This window comes from Aotus nancymaae, unplaced genomic scaffold (assembly GCF_030222135.1).
Source record: "Aotus nancymaae isolate 86718 unplaced genomic scaffold, 86718_ANA_hifiasm-v0.15.2.pri h1tg000016l, whole genome shotgun sequence".
Taxonomy (NCBI): Eukaryota; Metazoa; Chordata; class Mammalia; order Primates; family Aotidae; genus Aotus; species Aotus nancymaae.
In genome coordinates this window covers 64,322,766-64,343,315 of record NW_026988428.1, presented here as the reverse complement: position 1 = coordinate 64,343,315, position 20,550 = coordinate 64,322,766, and the positions used below count along the sequence as shown (strand labels likewise).

At 44.6% G+C, this 20,550-nt stretch overlaps 1 protein-coding gene across 1 annotated transcript; it reads right to left on the bottom strand.

Moving 5' to 3' along the window:
* Positions 1-395: 395 nt before the first annotated feature.
* Positions 396-19,985, bottom strand: LOC105734044 (solute carrier family 2, facilitated glucose transporter member 3). The gene is made up of 10 exons (XM_064377474.1): positions 19,761-19,985; positions 17,862-17,954; positions 17,039-17,199; positions 15,586-15,826; positions 14,833-14,995; positions 13,745-13,932; positions 8,417-8,521; positions 7,008-7,109; positions 5,074-5,277; positions 396-2,473 (listed from the first exon to the last, which is right to left on the bottom strand). Exons 1-10 carry the CDS (start codon positions 19,773-19,775, stop codon positions 2,255-2,257), a joined length of 1,491 nt encoding a protein of 496 aa, XP_064233544.1. The 5' UTR covers positions 19,776-19,985; the 3' UTR covers positions 396-2,254.
* Between the last annotated feature and the right edge of the window lie 565 nt (positions 19,986-20,550).

Genomic DNA, 20,550 nt, shown 5'->3' with positions numbered 1-20,550 from the left:
ATGGCAAAACCCCGTCTGTATTAAAAATACAAAAATTAGTCGGGCACGGTGGCATGTACCTGTAATCCCAGCTACCCAGGAGGCTGAGGCAGGAGAATCACTGGAACCTGGAGAGGGCAGAGGCTGCAGTGAGCCAAGATCCCATGACTGCACTATAGCCTGAGTGACAGAGCAAGACTCAGCCTCAAAAAAAAAGCAAGGGACAAAGCCTTTTTCATTTAACTGTATAATAAACACGTTACTCTTTTCTTATGTACGAGACTGTAAGAACAATCTCGTGTGAGTATGAGGGTCTCATGCAAGTCTCAAGGTCCCAAACGGTACTAAGTAGCCAACTCAGGATTTAAAGCTGACTTTGTTACAGGCAGGACAAATAGTAAATAATGAGCCTGGGATGTTGTGTACATTCAGAATTTTTATTTTAAAACCAAGAATTCGAGTAACATTCACCATAGAAAATCCATATGGAAATATTCACAATCTGCTCAGTGAGAAATGGGAGAACACTTCCCTTTTTCCTTACCACCAGCCTACTGCTTGAGGAGCCAGAAGTTGACGTGAAGTTGGAAGGTCACCTTTTCCAGCTAAACCCCACTCCATAGCTACGTGCATTTTTATTCAAAGGCTCCGCAACCAGAGGGAACAGTGAGAACTGAGAACCAAAATACTGTCATTGGCAAGGGTTTGGCCAAAGGGTCTGAGATGTGTAAGCACCAAGAAGGGAAAGGGAGATGGAGCAATATATGAAAAGAGGCCGTAGGAACAAACACAGAGAAAACTAGTCAATAAAATAACCTACTTCCACCCAGAGCAAAGTGACAGTGCACGTACATTCATCCTCTCAGTGTGGGCTACACTGCACAGTGACTCGTACTATCTCAAACGCGGTCTACTGGAAAGATTCAAGTCCCCTAAGGGCACTCGGCACAGGACCACAGTGACGTGGTAACCGACACACACAAGCAGGCCGTGACCCTAAAGCAACAACACGCTTCAGATAATAGTCGTTCAGAAAAAACCCTCTCCCAGAGCTGAGGTTACACATTCCAAGTTAGCTATAAACATTCTTTGGGGAATTCATTTAAAGGCATGAGTTAAAATAACACAAAAACCAACACCTAAAATATCCTAAAGAACAAAGTGGAGAAATGATGAATGTCTTCTCATTTGGATGGCTCTCCCACCGGATAGGGGGTGGGATTACTTCAAATGTAATGAGTCTGCTACAAGGAGGAGTTGTTTGGTCCAGCGAGGGGAACAGGCTTTCCGGAAATAACTTTCCCTTCCCTGGATGCCATCCAAAATTAGAACCCATCAACCGCCATTAACTGCAATGCCCATATGAATTAATAATCCTAGATTTCAAGTACTACTACATGTAAACTATTAAAGAAAAACGTTCCAAGGAAATCAGTAGCTTTAATACATAGGCATGCGACTTTTATGAGAAATTAAACTCAAGAGTTTCCATCTGAGGGACAGAAATTGTTAAGAGGTAACGTGCAGACCTCAGGCACCAATAATGAACTGCAATTCTCCCTAACTGCTTATTGCACCTTAACCTCTCCAGTAGCAAATCTTCTACTCTATAACCTCTCTTTAAACTCCTCCCTCTAACCACAATTTCCTTCTGTTTTTATTATTTGGCAAAATTACACTAAAAAAAAATAAATATTTCCACCATGGCACATGTATACCTATGTAGCAAACTTGGACATTCTGCACATGTATCCTGAAACTTAAAGTAAAAAAAAAAATTATGTATTTAAACCAGAGGACAAAATAAATAAAACTCAAGCTGACCTGCCGTGTAGAGCTGTGTGGAAGTAAAGAAGCTGCTCTTACATAAACCCCCTCTGCCTTCCACACTCACCTGCTTGCTGATGAGTCTGAGTCTACGGGAACCGCACCTTACTTTTCCTCTCCTATATCCCCTAGTGGGGCAATATTAGAACCCAAGGGAGGAAAAGCTGGCAAAGTTGTCACATGCCAAGTGGCCAATCCCTCCTGAAATGAAGGTAGGTTCACTTGGTCTCTCCTAAGCAGAAGAGAATGTCCAGGAAACAAAATATTTTAAAAGCCATTAAAAATCCAATAAACCCCTGCCTTGGGGTGCTCATGGAGTGCATGGGATAAGAAAGGAATCACGTAGCAGCATTCAGAAGCCGTCCTGGGTTCATCCTGATGAGGTCTCGCCGATGTTCAGGGAGAGGTGGCTTTCCCATGCCGGGAGGGAGGTGGAAGGAGGCATGACTTAGACACTGGTGGTGGTCTCCTTAGCAGGCTCGATGCTGTTCATCTCCACGACACCTTCCTTCCCGGATCGATCTGCAGCATGTGCCTGCCCTTCAAAGGCCCGTGTGATATCCTCAAAAGTCCTGCCACGGGTCTCAGGGACTTTGAAGAAGGTAAAGATCAAGAAGGTAACGAGGAAGCCAGTGAAGATAATAAAAACGTAGGGTCCTAAATAGTACTAGTGAAAGGACAGAAAAAAGGAAGGTTGACATAAAAATCTGGTCATTGACAAACTCAATTTCCCTCACATTCATATTTCCAATAGGCTTCAAGCTATAACCCTTCCATATTTAATAAAAACGGAAAGGTTTCTTTGGAGATTCACTGATAATTCTATTGCTAACTTACTATATATTTCTCTGTATTTTTCTCTCATTTCTTTTCATTAGCTAGATGCTTCTAAATGTCTACTAAGTAGTTTTGGACTTTTTTTTTTTTTTTTTTGAGATGGAGTTTCGCTCTTGTTACCCAGGCTGGAGTGCAATGGCGCGATCTCGGCTCACCACAACCTCCGCCTCCTGGGTTCAGGCAATTCACCTGCCTCGGCCTCCCAAGTAGCTGGGATTACAGGCACGCACCACTGTGCCCAGCTAATTTTTTGTATTTTTAGTAGAGATGGGGTTTCACCATGTTGACCAGGATGGTCTCGATCTCTTGACCTCGTGATCCACCTGCCTCGGCCTTCCAAAGTGCTGGGATTTCAGGCGTGAGCCACCGCACCCGGCCAGTTTTGGACTTTTAAGTATGATTTTTAAAAATCTGTATTTCTGGGCCAAGTGTGGTGGCTCACACCTGTAATCCTAGCAGTTTGGGAGGTCGAAATGGGAGGATCACTTGAGGCCAGGAGTTTGAGACCAGCCTGGGCAACATAGCAAGACCTGTCTCGATTTATAATTTTTTTTTTTGAGATGAAGTCTCACTCTGTCACCCAGTTTGGAGAGCAGTGGCACGCTCTCATCTCACCATGAACTCCACCTCCTAGGTTCAAGTGATTCTCTTGCCTCAGCCTCCTGAGTAGATAGGACTATAGGCGTGTGCCAGGACACCTGGCTAACTTTTATTTTCTGTTATTTTGAGATGGTTTCTCTTGTTGCCCAGGCTGGAATGCAATGGCATGACCCGGCTCACTGCAATCTTCGCCTCCCAGGTTCAAGTTATTCTCCTGCCTCAGCCTCCTGAGTAGCTGAGATCACAGGCAACTGCCACCACACAAGGCTAATGTTTTGTGTTTTTAGTAGACATTGGGTTTCACTATGTTGGTCAGGTTGTACTCAAACTCCTGATCTCAGGTGGTCCACCCGCTTCGGCCTCCCAAAATGTTGGGATTACAGGCATAAGCCACCATGCCCAGCCTAATTTTTGTATATAGTAGTGATGGGGTTTCACCATCAGGCTGATGGTCAGGCTGGTCTTGAACTGCTGACCTCTAGTGCTCTGTCCACCTTGACCTCTCAACGCACTGGGTTTACAGACTTGAGCCACTGTGCCCCACCGCAACTTAAAACTCATGAATTTTTTATTTCTGGAATTTTCCATTTAATATGTTTAGATGGTAGGTAAATGAAACTGCAGATGAAGAGAGACTTCTGCATTATTTTTTATTCTTATTTATTTATTTTTCAGATGAAGTCTCACTCTGTTGTCAGGGCTAGAGTACAGTGGCACGATTTTGGCTCACTGCAACCTCCCCCTGCCAGGTTCAAGAAATTCTCCTGTCTCAGTCTCCCAAGTAGCTGAGACTACTGGCATGCACCACCACACCCAGCTAATTTTTTCATTTTTTTTTTTTTTTTTAAATTTTTCTGCCGGGTGTGGTGGCTCACGCCTGTAATCCCAGCACTTTGGGAGGCCGAGGTGGGTGGATCATGAGGTCAAGAGATTGAGATCATCCTGGTCAACATGGTGAAACCCCGTCTCTACTAAAAATACAAAAAATTAGCTGGGCATGGTGGCACTTGCCTGTAATCCCAGCTACTCGGGAAGCTGAGGCAGGAGAATTGCCTGAACCCAGGAGGCGGAGGTTGCGGTGAGCTGAGAACATGTCATTGCACTCCAGCCTGGGTAACAAGAGTGAAACTCCGTCTCAAAAAAAAAAAAAAAAAAAAAACCTTCTTTTTTAAGTTAATTAATTAATTAATTAATTATTACTTTTTTAAAGACAAGGTTTCTCCATGTTGGTCAGTCTGGTCTTGAACTCCCAACCTCAGGTGATCTGCCTGCCTTGGCTTCCTAAAGTGTTAATTACAGGCGTGAGTCACTGCGCCCAGCCCCCAGCTTTTTTGTATTTTTAGTAGAGATGGAGTTTCACCATATTGGTCAGGCTGGTCTTGAACTCCTGACCTTGTGATCCACTCACCTAGGCCTCCCACAGTGCTGAGATTACAGGCATGAGCCACTGCACCTGGACTTATTTTTTTATTTTTTGAGATAGAGTCTTGCTCCCGTCACCCACGCTGGAGTGCAGTAGCATGATCTCTGCTCATTGCAACCTCTGCCTCCTGGGTTCAAGCTATTCTCTTTCCTCAGCCTCCCAAGTACCTGGGATTACAGGTGTGTGCCCAGCTAATTTTTGCATTTTTAGTAGAGATGGGTTTTGCCATATTGGCCAGTCTGGTCTCAAACTCCTGACCTCAGGTGATCTATCTGCCTCCACTTCCCAAAGTGCTAGGATTACATAGAGGCATAAGCCACCAAACCCAGCGGGACTACTGTATTAAGACATATCTTCAACGTGTCAGCTTAGGAAGGCTGGTTTTAAGATAAGGGGAGTTTACTTACAGCAGCAGAGGGGAAGAGCAATCCGACTAGGAAGTTGGAGGTCCAGTTGGAGCAGCCGGCCACTGCCATCGCAGCTGGGCGGGGGCCCTGGCTGAAGAGTTCGGCCACAATAAACCAGGGAATGGGGCCTGGTCCAATTTCAAAGAAGGCCACAAAGACCAAGATAGCCCCAATACAGACAAAGCTCATGCCATTATAGTTATCCTGTAAGAGGAAAGAACAGAGAAAATGGAATGTAAAGACAGCATGACCTAGGGTCTAGGTTCCCAGATGCAACTAATGGCAACCTCCTACGGTCCTGGCCTACAGTACAGAAAGTGGCTGTCAAGTCAAAAGGCTTGGATTTATTTTATTTTATTTTTTTTTGAGACGGAGTTTCGCTCTTGTTACCCAGGCTGGAGTGCAATGGCATGATCTCGGCTCACCGCAACCTCCGCCTCCCGGGTTCAAGCAATTCTCCTGCCTCAGCCTCCTGAGTAGCTGGGATTACAGGCATGCACCACCGTGCCCGGCTAATTTTTGTATTTTTAGTAGAGACGGGGTTTCACCATGTTGACCAGGATGGTCTCAATCTCTTGAGCTCGTGATCCACCTGCCTCGGCCTCCCAAAGTGCTGGGATTATAGGTGTGAGCCACCGTGCCCGGCTTATTTTTATTTTTTGAGATGGAGTCTCGCTCCTCACTCTGTCACCCAGGCTGGAGTGCAGTGATGCGATGTTGGCTCAGTGCAAACTCCGACTCCCAGGTTCAAGCTATTCTCCTGCCTCAGCCTCTGGAATAAGCTGCAACTACAGGCATGTGCCACTATGCCTGAGTAATTTTTTGTATTTTTTGGTAGAGATGGGGTTTCACTGTGTTAGCCAGGATTGTCTCCATCTCCTGACCTTGTGATCCACCTGCCTCGGCCTCCCAAAATGCTGGGATTACAGGCATGAGCTACCGTGCCTGGTTTATTTTTATTTTTTGAGACAGCCTCTTACTTTGTTGCCCAGGTTGGACTGCAGTGGAACTATAATGGCTCATTGCATCATCAATCTACAGGTCTTAAGCGATTCTCCCACCTCAGCCTCTCAAATAGCTGGGACTTGAGGCATGTGCCATCATACCTGGCTAATTTAAAAAAATGTTGTAATTTTGCCAGGTGTGGTGGCTCATGCCTGTAATCCCAGCACTTTGGGAAGCCAAGGCAGGTGGATTATTTGAGGTCAGGAGTTGGAAACCAGCCTGGCCAACATGGTGAAACCCTGTCTCTACTAAAAAGTGCAAAAAGAAAAAGAAAAAAAAAATACAAAAATTAGCTAGGCATGGTGGCACGTGCCTGTAATTCCAGCTACCCAGGAGGAGGCTGAGGCAGCAGAAACGCTAAGTCCAGGAGGCAGAGGTTGCAGTGAGTGATTGCAACCACTGCAGTCCAGCCTGGGTGACGGTGAAACCCTGTCTCAAAAAAAAAAAAACCTTTGGTTCTTTTTTTTGTTTTTTGTAGAGACAGTTTCTTGCCATGTTGCCCAGGCTGGTTGTCAACTTCTGGGCTCAAGCAATCCTCTCACTTTGGCTTCCGAAAGTGCTGCGATGACAGGCATTAACCACTGCACCCAGCCAGGCTTGGAGTTTTGAATCCCATCTCTGTGATCTCATATATGCCACTTTGTACTGAGACCACCTAATCATCTATAAAGTGTGATTACCTGGATATTATTTTAAGAATTAAATGAGATTATTTTATAGGCTACAATAATGTTCTATAAATGTAAGATTTTTAACAGTTTACCTCCAATTCTCCGATAACCCACCTTTCTTAAAAACTCTGGGCATCTTGCTTCTCTCCTGACTTTATTGACAAACTCCAACCTTAACAACCCACCTGCTGTGTCACAGAAGTCAACTGTAACCTCTCCTCCCCCTCCCTTGCTTTTCTTCACTCAAAGGGCACTCACCTTTGATAACAAAGAAACAGTCATGAGTAGGGAACAAAAAGCCATCCCTCCAAGGCCTATCATATGCAGAGTCCTTCTTCCTGCCCTTTCCACCAGAAATAGCTAGAAGAGAAAGAATATGACATCAAACTTCAGTTTTCCTTTCCATGAAAATAGTGTCTGAGCTACTTGAAATCTGCCTTACTAACACAGAACACTTGTTATACACACACCTCCTGTGACTTTTGATTTTATATAGATACACATTGCTTTCCATCCACAGGTCCTGGCTCAAAATCCCCACAGCCCTTGCTGCAGTCTTTTGTTATAATGTTGGGATGCATCAGGCCTCAGAAAATAGAATTCTTCTCTGACTTCCTCCTGCTCTCCCACTTGGCGGGACTCTAATCTGACTGTGGGTCATAAAACCCTCATTTCAGAGAGGCTCTTGCCCCACACCCTAGAGGAAGAAATGCTACACAGAGGCCAACAAATAATCTAAACAGACAAGCCTTGCTGGGTTCAGATCATACCCTTTTTGTCCAATCACATTTCAGAACCTTTGTCCATGCTTCAATCATGGAGAACCAATGAAGTCTGCATAAAAGGCCCAAAAGGCAGGGTGTGAGGAGCTTCCAGATATCTGAACCCCTGGAAGCTGACAGGAAGGTCAACAACTCATCTATGTGCTAGGAGTGCACCCACTCCACGGAGACAGAAACTCCCATGCTCAGGACCCCTCCGGACCTCCCCTTATGAATCTCTTCATCTGGTTGTTTATTTCTGTCCTTTAAAATATCCTTTAAAACAAACTAGGAAACAATTTCCCTGAGTTCTGTGACCCACTGTAGCAAATTAGTCAAACCCAAAGAGGGGTGTCATGGGAATCCCGATCTCTAGCTCGTGGGTCAGAAGCACAGGTCAAACAGCCTGGAGCCTGTGATTGGCATTAGAGTGGGGCTGTCTTGGGAACTGGGCCATCAACCTGTGATATGTGATGCTATCTCCAGGGAGACAGTGTCAGAATTAAATCAGAGGACAGCTAGATGGTGTCCACTACAGAACCGATTGCTTACTTGATGGGGAAAAATCCTCACATATTTTGGGGGGCCACGGAAATCTTGTTATTATTGTTTAGTGTAAAACCGAGGAAAAACACAGTTTGAGAGTTTTTCCAAACACCTCTCCTCCAATTTCAAGTTGAAAGCATACTACATAGTCCCTTGTATATTTCCTCCTTTCCCATCCAACCCATATTTGCTCGAAGAGTGAAGACTACACCCAGCATTGAATATATCTCTTGTTTCCCAAAGGAAAATTAAACAACAAAAAGGTCTAACTAAATGATGGTAGAGCCATGCAATCCATCTTTGAACATCTGTAGCAAGGATTATTTTCTCCCCTCAAAATTATCAAACCATACAACTTACGGAAACTACAGTGAAGATAGTATTAACCACACCCGCGCCGATGGTGGCATAGATGGGTTCTTGAACACCTGCATCCTTGAAGATTCCTGTTGAGTAATAGAACACCTAGTAGAAAACAAAACATGCAACTCTGATACAATTCTGCATATCAGTTAAACAGAACCCTCAAAAATAAACTTTAAAAGTCCCTGGAGGCAGGAAGTCCTTTTGTTAGGGTTTTTGTTCAATCAATTCAGTATCATTTCAGCAAATGAATTATCTTCTGTATATTATCTCCTTTCTCTCTTTTTTTTTTTTCCGAGATGGAGTCTCAGTCTGTCACCCAGGCTGGAGTGCAGTAGCACAATCTCAGCTCATTACAACCTCCGCCTCCCAGGTCAAATGATTCTCCTGTTTCAGCCTCCTGAGTAGCTGGGACTACAAGCAGCCCACAACCACACTCAGCTAATTTTTGTAATTTAAGTAGAGCTCGGTTTTTGCCATGTTGGCTAGGCTGGTCTCGAACTCCTGACCTCAAGTGATCTGCTTGCCTTGGCCTCGAAATGTGCTGGGATTACAGGCATGAGCTACCACACCTGGCCCTCCTTTTTCCTTTTAAATGGTCTCAGTTTTAGCTATTCGTTTCCATTGTTTCTTCTAACTATGCTTATTTCCACTGTTCCATTTACTCTTGCTTATGTTCACTTCACTAATTTATATGAAGGTGTAATTCCTACAAAGTGGTTTCTTTCTTTTTTTTTTTTTTTTTTTTGGGAGACAGAGTTTCACTCTTGTTACCCAGGCTGGAGTGCAATGGCACAATCTTGGCTCACCACAACCTCCGCCTCCTGGGTTCAGGCAATTCTCCTGCCTCAGCCTCCTGAGTAGCTGGGATTACAGGCACGCACCACCATGCCCAGCTAATTTTTTGTATTTTTTAGTAGAGACGGGGTTTCACCATGTTGACCAGGATGGTCTCGATCTCTTGACCTCGTGATCCACCCGCCTTGGCCTCCCAAAGTGCTGGGATTACAGGCGTGAGCCACCGAGCCCGGCTCTTTCTTTTTTTTGTTTATACCGAAGTCTCACTCTGTTGCCCAGGCCGGAGTGCAATGGCACAATCTCGGCTCACTGCAAAGTCCGCCCCGGGTTCAAGCGATTCTCCTGCCTCAGCCTCCCGAGTAGCTAGGATTACAGGCACCTGCCACTGCGTCCAGCTGATTTTTGTATTTTTAGTAGAGACAGCTTGGCCAGGCTGGTCTTAAACTCCGGACTTCTTAATCCATCCGCCTCAGCCTCCCAAAGTGCTGGGATTATAGGATTACCGGCATGAGCCACTGAGCCCGGCCATGGTTTCTTTATAAGTTGAGACAGCAACTCACTGTGTTGCCCAGACTGGTCTAAAAATCTTGGTCTCAAGTGATCCTCCTGCCTCTCCGCCTCTCAAATTGCTGGGATTATAGGCATGCGCCATCAAGCCCAGCTAAATGCTTTTTTAATTGCCTCTTCCCCAAACCTTCAAAACATTGATAGGCACATTGATGTCTCAATTTGATAGTGAACTAATTGAATAACCTATCCTGCTCATTGAATAAGCAGACATTGGGCTGTATTTCCCAGGCCTAGGCCCTTTTGAAGTGTTTTGTGAAACAATACCAGCTACTTTATTATATGCTAAATAAATTACTGTTTGTTATTTGCTAGGCACTTTGCTAAAATGTAAGGTTGCTGCAACTTACATAGTTAAGAGATAATTAAAATATTTGGCCGGGGGTGGTGGCCCATGCCTATAATCCCAGCACTTCGGGAGCCTAGGTGGGCGGATCACCTGAGGTCAGGAGTTTGAGACCAGCCTGACCAACATGGAGGAAACCGCATCTCTACTAAAAATACAAAATTAGCCAGGTGTCGTTGTGGGCTCCTGTTATCCCAGCTACTAGGGAGGGTGAGGCAAGAGAATTGCTTGAATCCAGGGGTGGACTTTGCAGTGAGCCGAGATCGTGCCATTGCACTCCAGCCTGGGCAACAAGAGTGAAACTTCGTCTCAAAATAAAATAAAATTAAAATTAAAATTAAAATAATAAAAACAAATATTGGACTCAGACCTCCAGTTAACAAGGGAACATTATCTAGGTTACCCAGGTTCACTTCAGTTTATTTCACCCAGAGTATTTGCCTCCATAGCAATATTTATTAGTCTTTTTGATGAATATGGACCTCTACATTGGGATTTACTTTTTCAAGAAACAAATCTTTAAATCCCTAGTATGTAAGACGTATTATATTTATATTTTCTAAAATGATTGTTTTTGAAACTGACATTTGTAGAGTCATCATTGAAAATTGCTCCTCTAGAGCTAATTAAGACTTCTTTCTTGCCTATTAAACTCTCCACTCCTTAAAAAAAAAAAAAAAAACCCCAACATATTATATGATGATGTCAAGCTTGTGGGGAAAGATATTAGGTTGGTGCAAAAGTAATTACTTGAGCAGCTTAAACAAGCAATAAATAGTTATGCCAGTTCTCTTCCTTATCACACTGTCTACACATCCAACACCTAATGCACATGTACACATCTCAATAGAACTTCTTTTAGGCCGGGCACAGTGGCTCACGCCTGTAATCCCAACACTTTGGTAGGCTCAGGCGGGCAGATCATGAAGTCAGACATTCAAGACCAGCCTGGCGAACATAGTGAAACCCCATCTCTACTAAAAATACAAAAAAATTAGCTGGGCTTGGTGGCACAGGCCTCCAGCTACTCAGGAGGCTGAGGCAGCAGAATCACTTGAACCCTGGAGGTGGAGGTTGCAGTGAGCCACGATTGTGCCAATGCACTCCAGTCTGGGCGACAGAGCAAGACTCTGTCTCAAAAAAAAAAAAAAAAAACCAAAAAACTTGTTACAGTAAAATGACTTTGCTATCTAGTGCCATCAAGCTAGATAAGCTAACCCCTACATCATTTCACCTAAAAACAGTTTACTCTGCTAGGTAAATATGATACAATGAAACCTCTTAACCATTTGCTAGTAAGGGAAATTAGAAAACATCGTTTGTGCAAAAGTAGGTTGGCAAAGTGATTTCTAAGCCTGCTATGCATCCGATTTATTTTGTTACAGACAATGTTCAGGCCTCTTACACAGAGATTCTCGAATTCAGCATACTTAGGAATTCCATTCCCCATAATTCTGGTGCAGTCATCTTTGAGTGAGATTATATCTGGAGCAAAATCTGCTCATTGACTAAAATGGAACCAACAATAATTAAGGTACATGCTGGGCGTGGTGAGTCACACCTGTAAGGCCAGCACTTTGGGAGGCTGAGGTGGTTGGATCACATGAGGTCAGGAGTTTGAGACCAGCCTGGCCAACATGGTGAAAACCTGTCTCTACTAAAAATACAAAAAAATTAGCCAGGCTTGGTGGTGGGTGCCTGTAATCCCAGCTTCCCAGCTACTCGGGAGGCTGAGGCAGGAGAATTACATGAACCCAGGAGATGGAGGTTGCGATGAGCTGAGATTGCGCCACAGCACTCCAGCCTGGGTGACAGAGCAAGACTTCACTTCACCCCCTACCCCCCCAAAAATTGTATATACCATACTCTGAAGCGGCAGGAGTCTGTCCATCAGAGTGTTAATGGATCATGTGTAATTTCTCACAGGTGATCCTTTATCAGAGTGCTCATGGATCATCTGTAATTTCTCACAGGTGATCTTTTATCAGAGTGCTCATGGATCATCTATAATTTCTTACAGGTGATCCTTTCCTGATCCTGTTTTGCATCAGAGTGCTCATGGATGTCTGTAATTTCTTACAGGTGATCCTTTTCTGATCCTGTTTTGCATCAGAGTGCTCATGGAGGTCTGTAATTTCTTACAGGTGATCCTTTCCTGATCCTGTTTTGCGGGCCAGGACTGTGGTGAGACAGCTGGGAGTTGCCTCAGGTGCATTCTTTTTTTCTTTTTTAAATAGGCACAGACCAATACAAGGTACATTCTTTAAAGAGGTGCTCATTCTTAGGGCTACATTTGCTCGTAGCTACCTCACCTGCCTAGTCCCAGCTCTGCTGCTCTGGAAAGTCTCAGAGCATATTTTTCTCCTGTAATACGTGTGGCCTACATTATCATTTCCAAATGAGGAAACCTGAGAATGGGATTCATCAAAATTACCTATGAGGCTTTTTCAAACTATTATATATTTCCTCACAGGTTTTTTAAATTTTATTTTAGTTTTCTTAAGACAGGGTCAAGCCAAGCATGATAGCTCACGCCTGTAATCCTAGTACTTTGTGAGGCCGAGGTGGGTGGATCACCTGAGGTCTGGAGTTCAAGACCAGCCTGAACAACATGGAGAAATTCCATCTCTACTAAAAATACAAAATTAGCCAGATGTGGTGGCACATGCCTGTAATCCCAGCTACTCAGGAGGCTGAGACAGGAGAATTGCTTGAACCCCAGAGGTGGAGGTCGCAGTGGGCCGAGATCGTGGCATTGCACTCCAGCCTGGGCAACGAGACTGAAACTCAGTCTCAAAAACAAAACAAAGTCAAGCTATATTGCCCAGGCTTGACTCCTGGGCTTAAGAGATATTCCCACCTCAGCCTCCAGAGTAGTAGCTGGGACTACAGGCATTCGGAGCCACCAGGGTGGCTCCTCATACATTCTGATAAACAGCCTCTAACCCCTCACAAGAAGCACTGCTACTTCAAATACAAATATCCTGGTGTGTTAGGTAGGATAAAAGGCCAAGAATTAACTTACTATTGTGAACATCAAATGTGTTTTGCAAAATGCTTTGTTTCAAAATGACTTAATCCCATTGATCAAAGACTAAAGGAAAACTCTCAGGGGATGAATCAGTATGTAAAAAGGTGGGACAAGGGTGGTCTTCATATTCATATTTTATCCACAACTGACTAGGCAAAGGCACACTCTCTTCCCACAATCCACACTCCACACTCAAATGCAGGAAGCTGATATTTGCATGGAATACAAGGGTTACCTGCCAAATGCTAGCTTCCATTTTGCCGCCCTCTTTAAACGATCATGCTCCTGATTCTAATTATAAAAACAAATAGACTGGTAAAGTCAGTTCAGTTTGAAGTTGCCAGTGTCCTTCCAGGCTCTTTTTTTCCCCCTTTTGTTAAATTTCAGAGACAGAGTCTCACTCTTGTCTCCCAGGCTGGAGTGCAGTGGCATAATTATAGCTCTCTGCAGGCTCAAATTCCTGAGCTCAAGTCCTCTTATCTCAGCCTCCTGAGTAGCTGGGACTACATGCACATTGCCACCATGCCCAGCATTTTAAGTGAAATATTGTAAGACACCTTTGACCCTAAGGTATCATACTCACAGCATTGATTCCAGACAGCTGCTGAGAGAGCTGGAGCACGATGGAAATGATGATGGGCTGTCGGTAGCTGGATACTCTAAAGAGCTCCAGCACGGTGACTTGCTTTTCTTGTGACATCCTTGCACTCTCATCCTTCATCTCCTGGATATCTTGGGATACATCCTGGGTGCCCCACAACCGCTGGAGGACTGGTAAAAAGAATAAAGAGGAAAGGATAAAGACAATATAATGTCCTAAATTCATTCTTCCTGTAAGGCAGCTAGGAAAGGGCCGCAGGAGATGAGGTGATCAATAGCATCCATTCCTTTTTTTTTTTTTTTTTTACAGACGGGGTCTCGCTATGTTGCCCAGGCTGGAGTGCAGTGGCTATTCACAGGCGCAATCCCACTACTGATCAGCACGGGAGTTTTGACCTGCTCCATTTCTGACCTGGGCTGGTTCGCCCCTCCTCCTTAGGCAATGTGGTGGTCCCCCACTCACAGGAGTTCACCATATTGATGCCGAACTTAGTCTAGACACCCAATTGGCATAGCACACTACAGCCCAGAATTCCTGGGCTCAAGTGATCCTCCCATCTCAGCCTCCCAAGTAGCTGGGACTACAGGCATGCACAACAGCACCCAGTCTTTTTTTTTTTTTTTTTTTTGAGACAGAGCTTCACTCTTGTTGCCCAGGCTGGAGTGCAATGGTGGAATCTTGGCTAACCACAACCCCTGCCTCCTGGGTTGAAGGGATTCTCCTGCCTCAGCCTTCGAAGTAGCTGGGATTACAGGCATTCAACATCATGCCCAGCTAATTTTTAATAGAGATGGGATTTCTCCTGTTGATCAGGCTGGTCTCAAACTCCCGACTTCAGGTGATCTGCCTGCTCGGCCTCCCAAAGTGCTGGGATTACAGGCGTGAGCCACTGTGCCCGGCTCATCTCATTCTTTAGGGGCTGAAAATTTTACTCAAGAGTAATCAGGACCCTCTTCACTTGGATTCTGAGGGCCAGGGAAAGGGTACAACAGAAAATAGGTCCAGTACCCTCATCCCTAAAACAAACCAGAACCATATAATTCATATAATAAGGCGCAAAGGATACTCACTCTGCTTAGCATTCTCTTCTTCTTTTCTGTTAATGAGCAAAAATCTGGGACTTTCAGGGCAAAATGGAAGGGCTGCACTTTGTAGGATAGCAGGAACGATGGTAAAGCCCAGTAGCACTGGCCACAGCACTTCAGATCCAAGGATGAATTCCAGACCAAAGATCTAGAAACCACACAAGATAATGCCATAAACCCCATACTTCATAGGCTACAAGTTCATTAAAAAACAAAAAGCTCAGAAAACCATGCACTCTTTTACCATGGGAAAAAATAGTATTTCTTTTCCTTTCCTTAGCCTGCTTCCTGCTATCTATGAGCTACAGTAACAATATCTAAAACTTCCATATATAATCGAATATGTGCCAGATATTCTTCACTGCTTTAACTATGTTAATTTTTTTTTTTTGAGACGGAGTTTCGCTCTTGTTACCCAGACTGGAGTGCAATGGCGCGATCTCGGCTCACTGCAACCTCCGCCTCCTGGGTTCAAGCAATTCTCCTGCCTCAGCCTCCCAAATAGCTGGGACTACAGGCATGCGCCACAATGCCCAGCTAATTTTTGTATTTTTTAGTAGAGACAGGGTTTCACCTTGTTGACCAGGATGGTCTCGATCGCTTGACCTCATTCATGATCCACCCGCCTTGGCCTCCCAAAGTGCTGGGATTACAGGCGTGAGCCACTGTGCCACTATGTTAACTTTTTTAATGATCCATGAAACAAACACTTATCAGGTATGAGAACTTCTACAGTACCTGGGCCACCAGAATTCCAACAACGATGCCCAGCTGATTGAGAGTGCCAAAGGCACCCCGCAGGGCAGTAGGCGAGATCTCTCCAATGTACATGGGCACAAAACCTGTGCACAGTCCGCAGAAGAGGCCAATAACCAAGCGGCCCAGGATCAGCATTTCCACCGACTCAGCTACTTTACACAGTCCCATAAGGCAGCCACCAGTGACAGCCAGCAGGTTGACGATCAGCATTGAATTGCGCCTGTAAGGTGTGGGGTTAGCAAAGTGAGAGGCTCCTAATCTCTCCTCTACTGTCTTCATTATTCTGCTCTTCTCCAGGCTCATATCGGTTTTTTTGGGGGGTCTAACTTTTCCTTTTCACTTTCTATTATCAGAACATTTCTAGTTGGGAGCCCAGCATGATGGTGCCGGCCTGTATGTAGTCCCAGATACTCAGGGAGTGGAGACGGGAGGTAGAGGCTGTAGTGAGCTATGATTGGGCCATTGCACTCCAGCCTGAGTGACACAGCAAGACCCGGCTTCTTGTGGTGGGGGAGAAGACCAACATAATCAAGTAAAATAGGTTGCTTTATTCATTTTTTGTTTCGTTTTTTCTCTTTGCTTTATCCATTTTTAAATGTGAATTCCATTTGCATTTCTAGAATATCTAATTGGCAATTTTTCTTTTTGTGATGGAGTATCACTCTCTCCCCCAGGCTGCAGTGAAGTGGCCAGATCTCGGCTCACTGCAACCCCCACCACCTCAAGCTCTCCCCAGGTTCAAGAGATTCTCTTGCCTCAGCCTCCTGAGTAGCTGGGATCATAGGCCCACACCATCACATCCAGGGTTTTGCCATGTTGGCCAGGCTGGTCTCAAACCCTTATCTCAGGTGATCCACCTGCCTCAGCCTCCCAAAGTGCTGGGATTACAGGCATGAGCCACTGCGCCCGGCTGTCCTTCATCAGTTTTAACTGAAAAATATATTCTACCTTCTAAACATATTGTTAAGCTAGTATAGAATAAGAAGATTCAGTTTTTTGGGCCATTATCCACATCTGCCTTAGACTAAGAATTATAATAATAATTCCTACCAATTCTGTGTAAATAAAAACATTTATATGAAAACTCAATTTTTTAAATAAAAGTAAACAACTTTGGACCTTGAGAATTAAGTACATTTCTGGAAACCCCATAGTTGAGCTTACTAGAGAATAATTCTGAACTAGCCCTAACTGGGCTGCAAAAGCCAGTCACTCACACAGCTCATCTCCTGCACAGCTAGGTGGGAGCTACGGAGGGTAGCAGAGCTCCACGCAAGGGCAGTCGTTCAGGGCCCGTTGGACTAGATTTCCCTTGATTAGAATTCAAGGTGTTCAGATCCAAAGGCATCATCACCTCCCTGCCCTAAGTCTCCATGCTTGTCCTCAGTGCGGCTGGTAGAGCCCACTTCCTTGCCCAGTTTCTAGTCAATACCTGCCAAAGCGATTGACAAAGAGTCCGACGGAAAAGGAGCCGATCATACCACCAACGGAGAATATGGCCACGGACAAGGACCAGAGGGACGTGAGCAACATCTCAGAAGGAGGGGCATTTTTCTTGTTCTTCAAAGTGTTATTGACAAATTCCTTTATGATCTGCAAAATAAAAGGGTTGGTGGGAGGGCAGACTGTTGCAGTTGTATGAGAACAAAAAACACGAATATTAGGGATCGTTTCCTTCCTAGAGAATCAAGGGAATAAATAGATGGGAGTGGAAGAGGCAGATAACATATTGGAGTTAATATTAACTCTTTGGAAGAGTAATTTTTTTATTTGTCCTGAAAATCCCAGTAGGTGGCAGCACCGATGCTCACAGTCTACCCCAGCCCATTGGTAAGTGGACCCAGCTGCTCTGTAACCAACCCCTAAGGGATGATATAGGAAGTGTGTCACTATGGGGTGAGAAAGTGGGAGGAAGAACAGCCCCTCCCAGGGTACAGGGAGTAAGCGAGCGTTTGCTTTGATTAAATGACCGCACCAGATTTCCCACCAATATTGCCTCCATCTTCAGCCTTGGCCAGGATAGATACAAAGTTTGTCTCAAATTCCCCTAGAGGAGGGAGGGACCCTCACTAACTGTGCTGCCCAGGATGGTGTTTAACTCCTGGGCTCAAGCGATCTTTAGGCCTCAGCCTCTGGAGTAGCTGGGACTCCAGGCAGGTGCCAACGTGGGCCTTAAATTCTGAATTCTTGAAACTCTACTTATAAAGGAATAACTTCCCTATTCCAGGTTCTAATTCTTGTGGCCTGGCACTCACCATCTCAGGAGCGTTGATGACCCCAGTGTTGTAGCCAAATTGGAAAGAGCCGATTGTAGCAACTGTGATGGCAAAGATCAGAGCTGGGGTGACCTGGAGGGACAGAGGACAGGGAAGAGAGAATAGTCCTTATAGCTTGTGATTGACGACTGTTTCTTATTAACTATGGAGTTCTATTAGGAGAATGTGACCTATGAGTGGTATGAAAAGGACGAAAATTAAGTGAGATTTAGGTAATTAATTGGCAAGACAAAGGACAGAGTATACTAAAGAACTTATCTGGAGGTAAGAATGTGACGTTAACTTGGTACAAGTGGCAAGAGAATTGGGGAAGGAAGAAGTTCAGAGAAAACTGGGTTAGTTTGGAAATACTAAAAAACCTGCACCAGGTAAATGTAGGCATAGAATTCCACCAAGAACTGGGAGGGCAGAGGAAAGCACAGGCTTGGGTAGGATGACTAAGAACTGGTTAATTTGGAAACAAATACAGTGTAGTCTGATCTGTACCCCCGACTCCACGGAAGCCCGAGTAGTGGTGGGGGTGGTAGTTTATGTCTTCACTGCTGGGCTGCTCTTTGAGTCTCTTCTGTCTCAGGACCATGTAACCTACTGGATCTACCCACTGCATCCTGGCCCCATTTGAGTCTTCCGTTTATTAAATACTGTTGTGCTATCCCTAACCCCCTGGCGGGGGACGAAAGAACACTCAGCTCACTACAAACCCAACATATAAGAGACATTTCTTAGTGGGGGGCCAGTCATCTTCACCTTGCCTGGAATAATTCAGCTGGGCAAAATATTATTTTAGATTTCCACCTTGGGGCAGCTCAATTTTTATACCTGAGGCCATCTCCTATGCCCTTTCCCCGCCCAACCCCTCAATCCCTTCAACCTTTCTGATCTTCAACTCTTTTCCTTTCAGATCAGATAGGGTAGGTATCGGGCTGGCAGCTTCAGTAGGCGAACTGACCTTGTCTGCAGCCTCCCAGATATCTCAGTCACAACTAAGCATGGGTACCCTGGAGGACACTGCCAATACAATGCTCTCTGTTAAATCTTCTTCCTTTTAGTAAAAATCTCTCGTCTCTCTTCTCATCATGCACTACTATCTTTAAGAGTCTTTTCTTCTTTATCCTGTAATTTTCCATCCCTTTCTTATTTTCCTTCATTTTCTTTCTTTCTGATTTGTAGAGATGGGATCTCACTGTTACTGCCCAAAACTGTTCTCAAACTCACGACCTCGTGTAATCTTCCTGCCTTGGTTTCCCCGATGCCGGGATTATAGGCATGACCCACCATACACAGCCCCTTATTTTTAGTTAAATTTATCTTGGTAAAAATGCTTTTCTCCCTGCAAATATTGCATAAACAACATTCAAAAATATATTCATAGGTTCTGCACTCACAATTTTAACCCCAAAAGAAGGACAACTGGAATTCTTTCTCCTTAGTATCCAGGGAACCCCACAGGTTATGGGACAAACAGATGGTGGGACACTGGCCTATGCCCCCAAACACAGACCTTTTCAAGGTCTAATGCTTCCAGAAGTCTTCACACTGGCTCTGAGACCCAAACTTGTAATCCATACAACCAAGCAGCGCGATCCTCTAAACACTCAACCATCTTGTTCTCAGTAGCATATAGTTACATAAAATAAACCTGAGAAGCAAACACACTTATCCGGGTGACTTTCCTGTGATAGGAAGGTGAACAGAACTGTATGACATTCAAAGAAAAACTGATGAAGCCGTAGCAGCGCAGGCTAGAGGAGAAATGAAAAGGCCTTAAGATGGCTTGGTGACTTAGGAGAAAACAGAACACGGCAGTTACCATTGAGATTTGCCTTTCTGAGTGTACCCCAAATAAGCAAAAATGACCAGTAATTATATCATTCTTACCTTCTGTGTCCCCATGGCCCTGATTTAATTCTTTTCAAGTCTTCAAGAAAGACCTAGCAGTGTGATTCCACAGACACCTTTTTCAGCCAACAAAACCTTCAAAATGTCCTTCTCAGCAGCAAGTCTTCTCTAGGTCCTCAGGAACGCTCAAAACTCTCACCATTACAGCATCTCTGGGTCTGGCTGGGATCATGCCTATTTATAATTTCTGCAAAGGGTGGAGCCTGAAAGGGCGACGAGCCCCCAACCCCACCCCCGCCCGCCCCCCCAAACAATCTTGTGACCTCTCGGAATTCTGTGTTATCAGAACTTCAGAACTACCCCCGCCCCCGCCCCGCAGACAATAACGCCCTCCCTCCCCCGCCCTCCCAAACCCACATCCTGCCACTCTCTCCACCCGGGTTTTTTTTTTTTTCAAAAACTCATCCTTACTCCTTCCCTCTTCAATAGCAGCTACAGCCTCTTAGTTTCACAGACAAAATGGTACCAGAAAAGCCTGGAGGGAGGGCAGATACACTCTTTTTTGCTCCCTGATCTGCTTGGAATTAAAACAATCTACAGAGAGATGAGAATAAATCTATCCATTTAAAAAGCAAAGTCGAGGGGGTGCTACTATGAGAGATTTAATGTTGTTAGAAAGAGTGTAAACAGTAAGAATTCTTGATCCTATGAATTTATGTTTTGTTTTTTTGTTTTTTTTTTTAACTACAGGCTAGGTCTACAAAAGGGAAGGGAAAGACAGCCTGAGAGAACAAAATCATGGAAAGAATTTGGCCAATGTTCTCTGATT

What these genes read in the sequence shown, in the direction of transcription:
- LOC105734044 (XM_064377474.1), bottom strand. An exon ending in TCATCAACGCTCCTGAGATG is followed by an intron (nt 17,200 to 17,861) that starts GTGAGTGCCAGG and finishes TTTATTTTGCAG; the next exon opens with ATCATAAAGGAATTTGTCAA. An exon ending in CTGTTTCTTTGTTATCAAAG is followed by an intron (nt 5,278 to 7,007) that starts GTGAGTGCCCTT and finishes TTCCTCTTACAG; the next exon opens with GATAACTATAATGGCATGAG.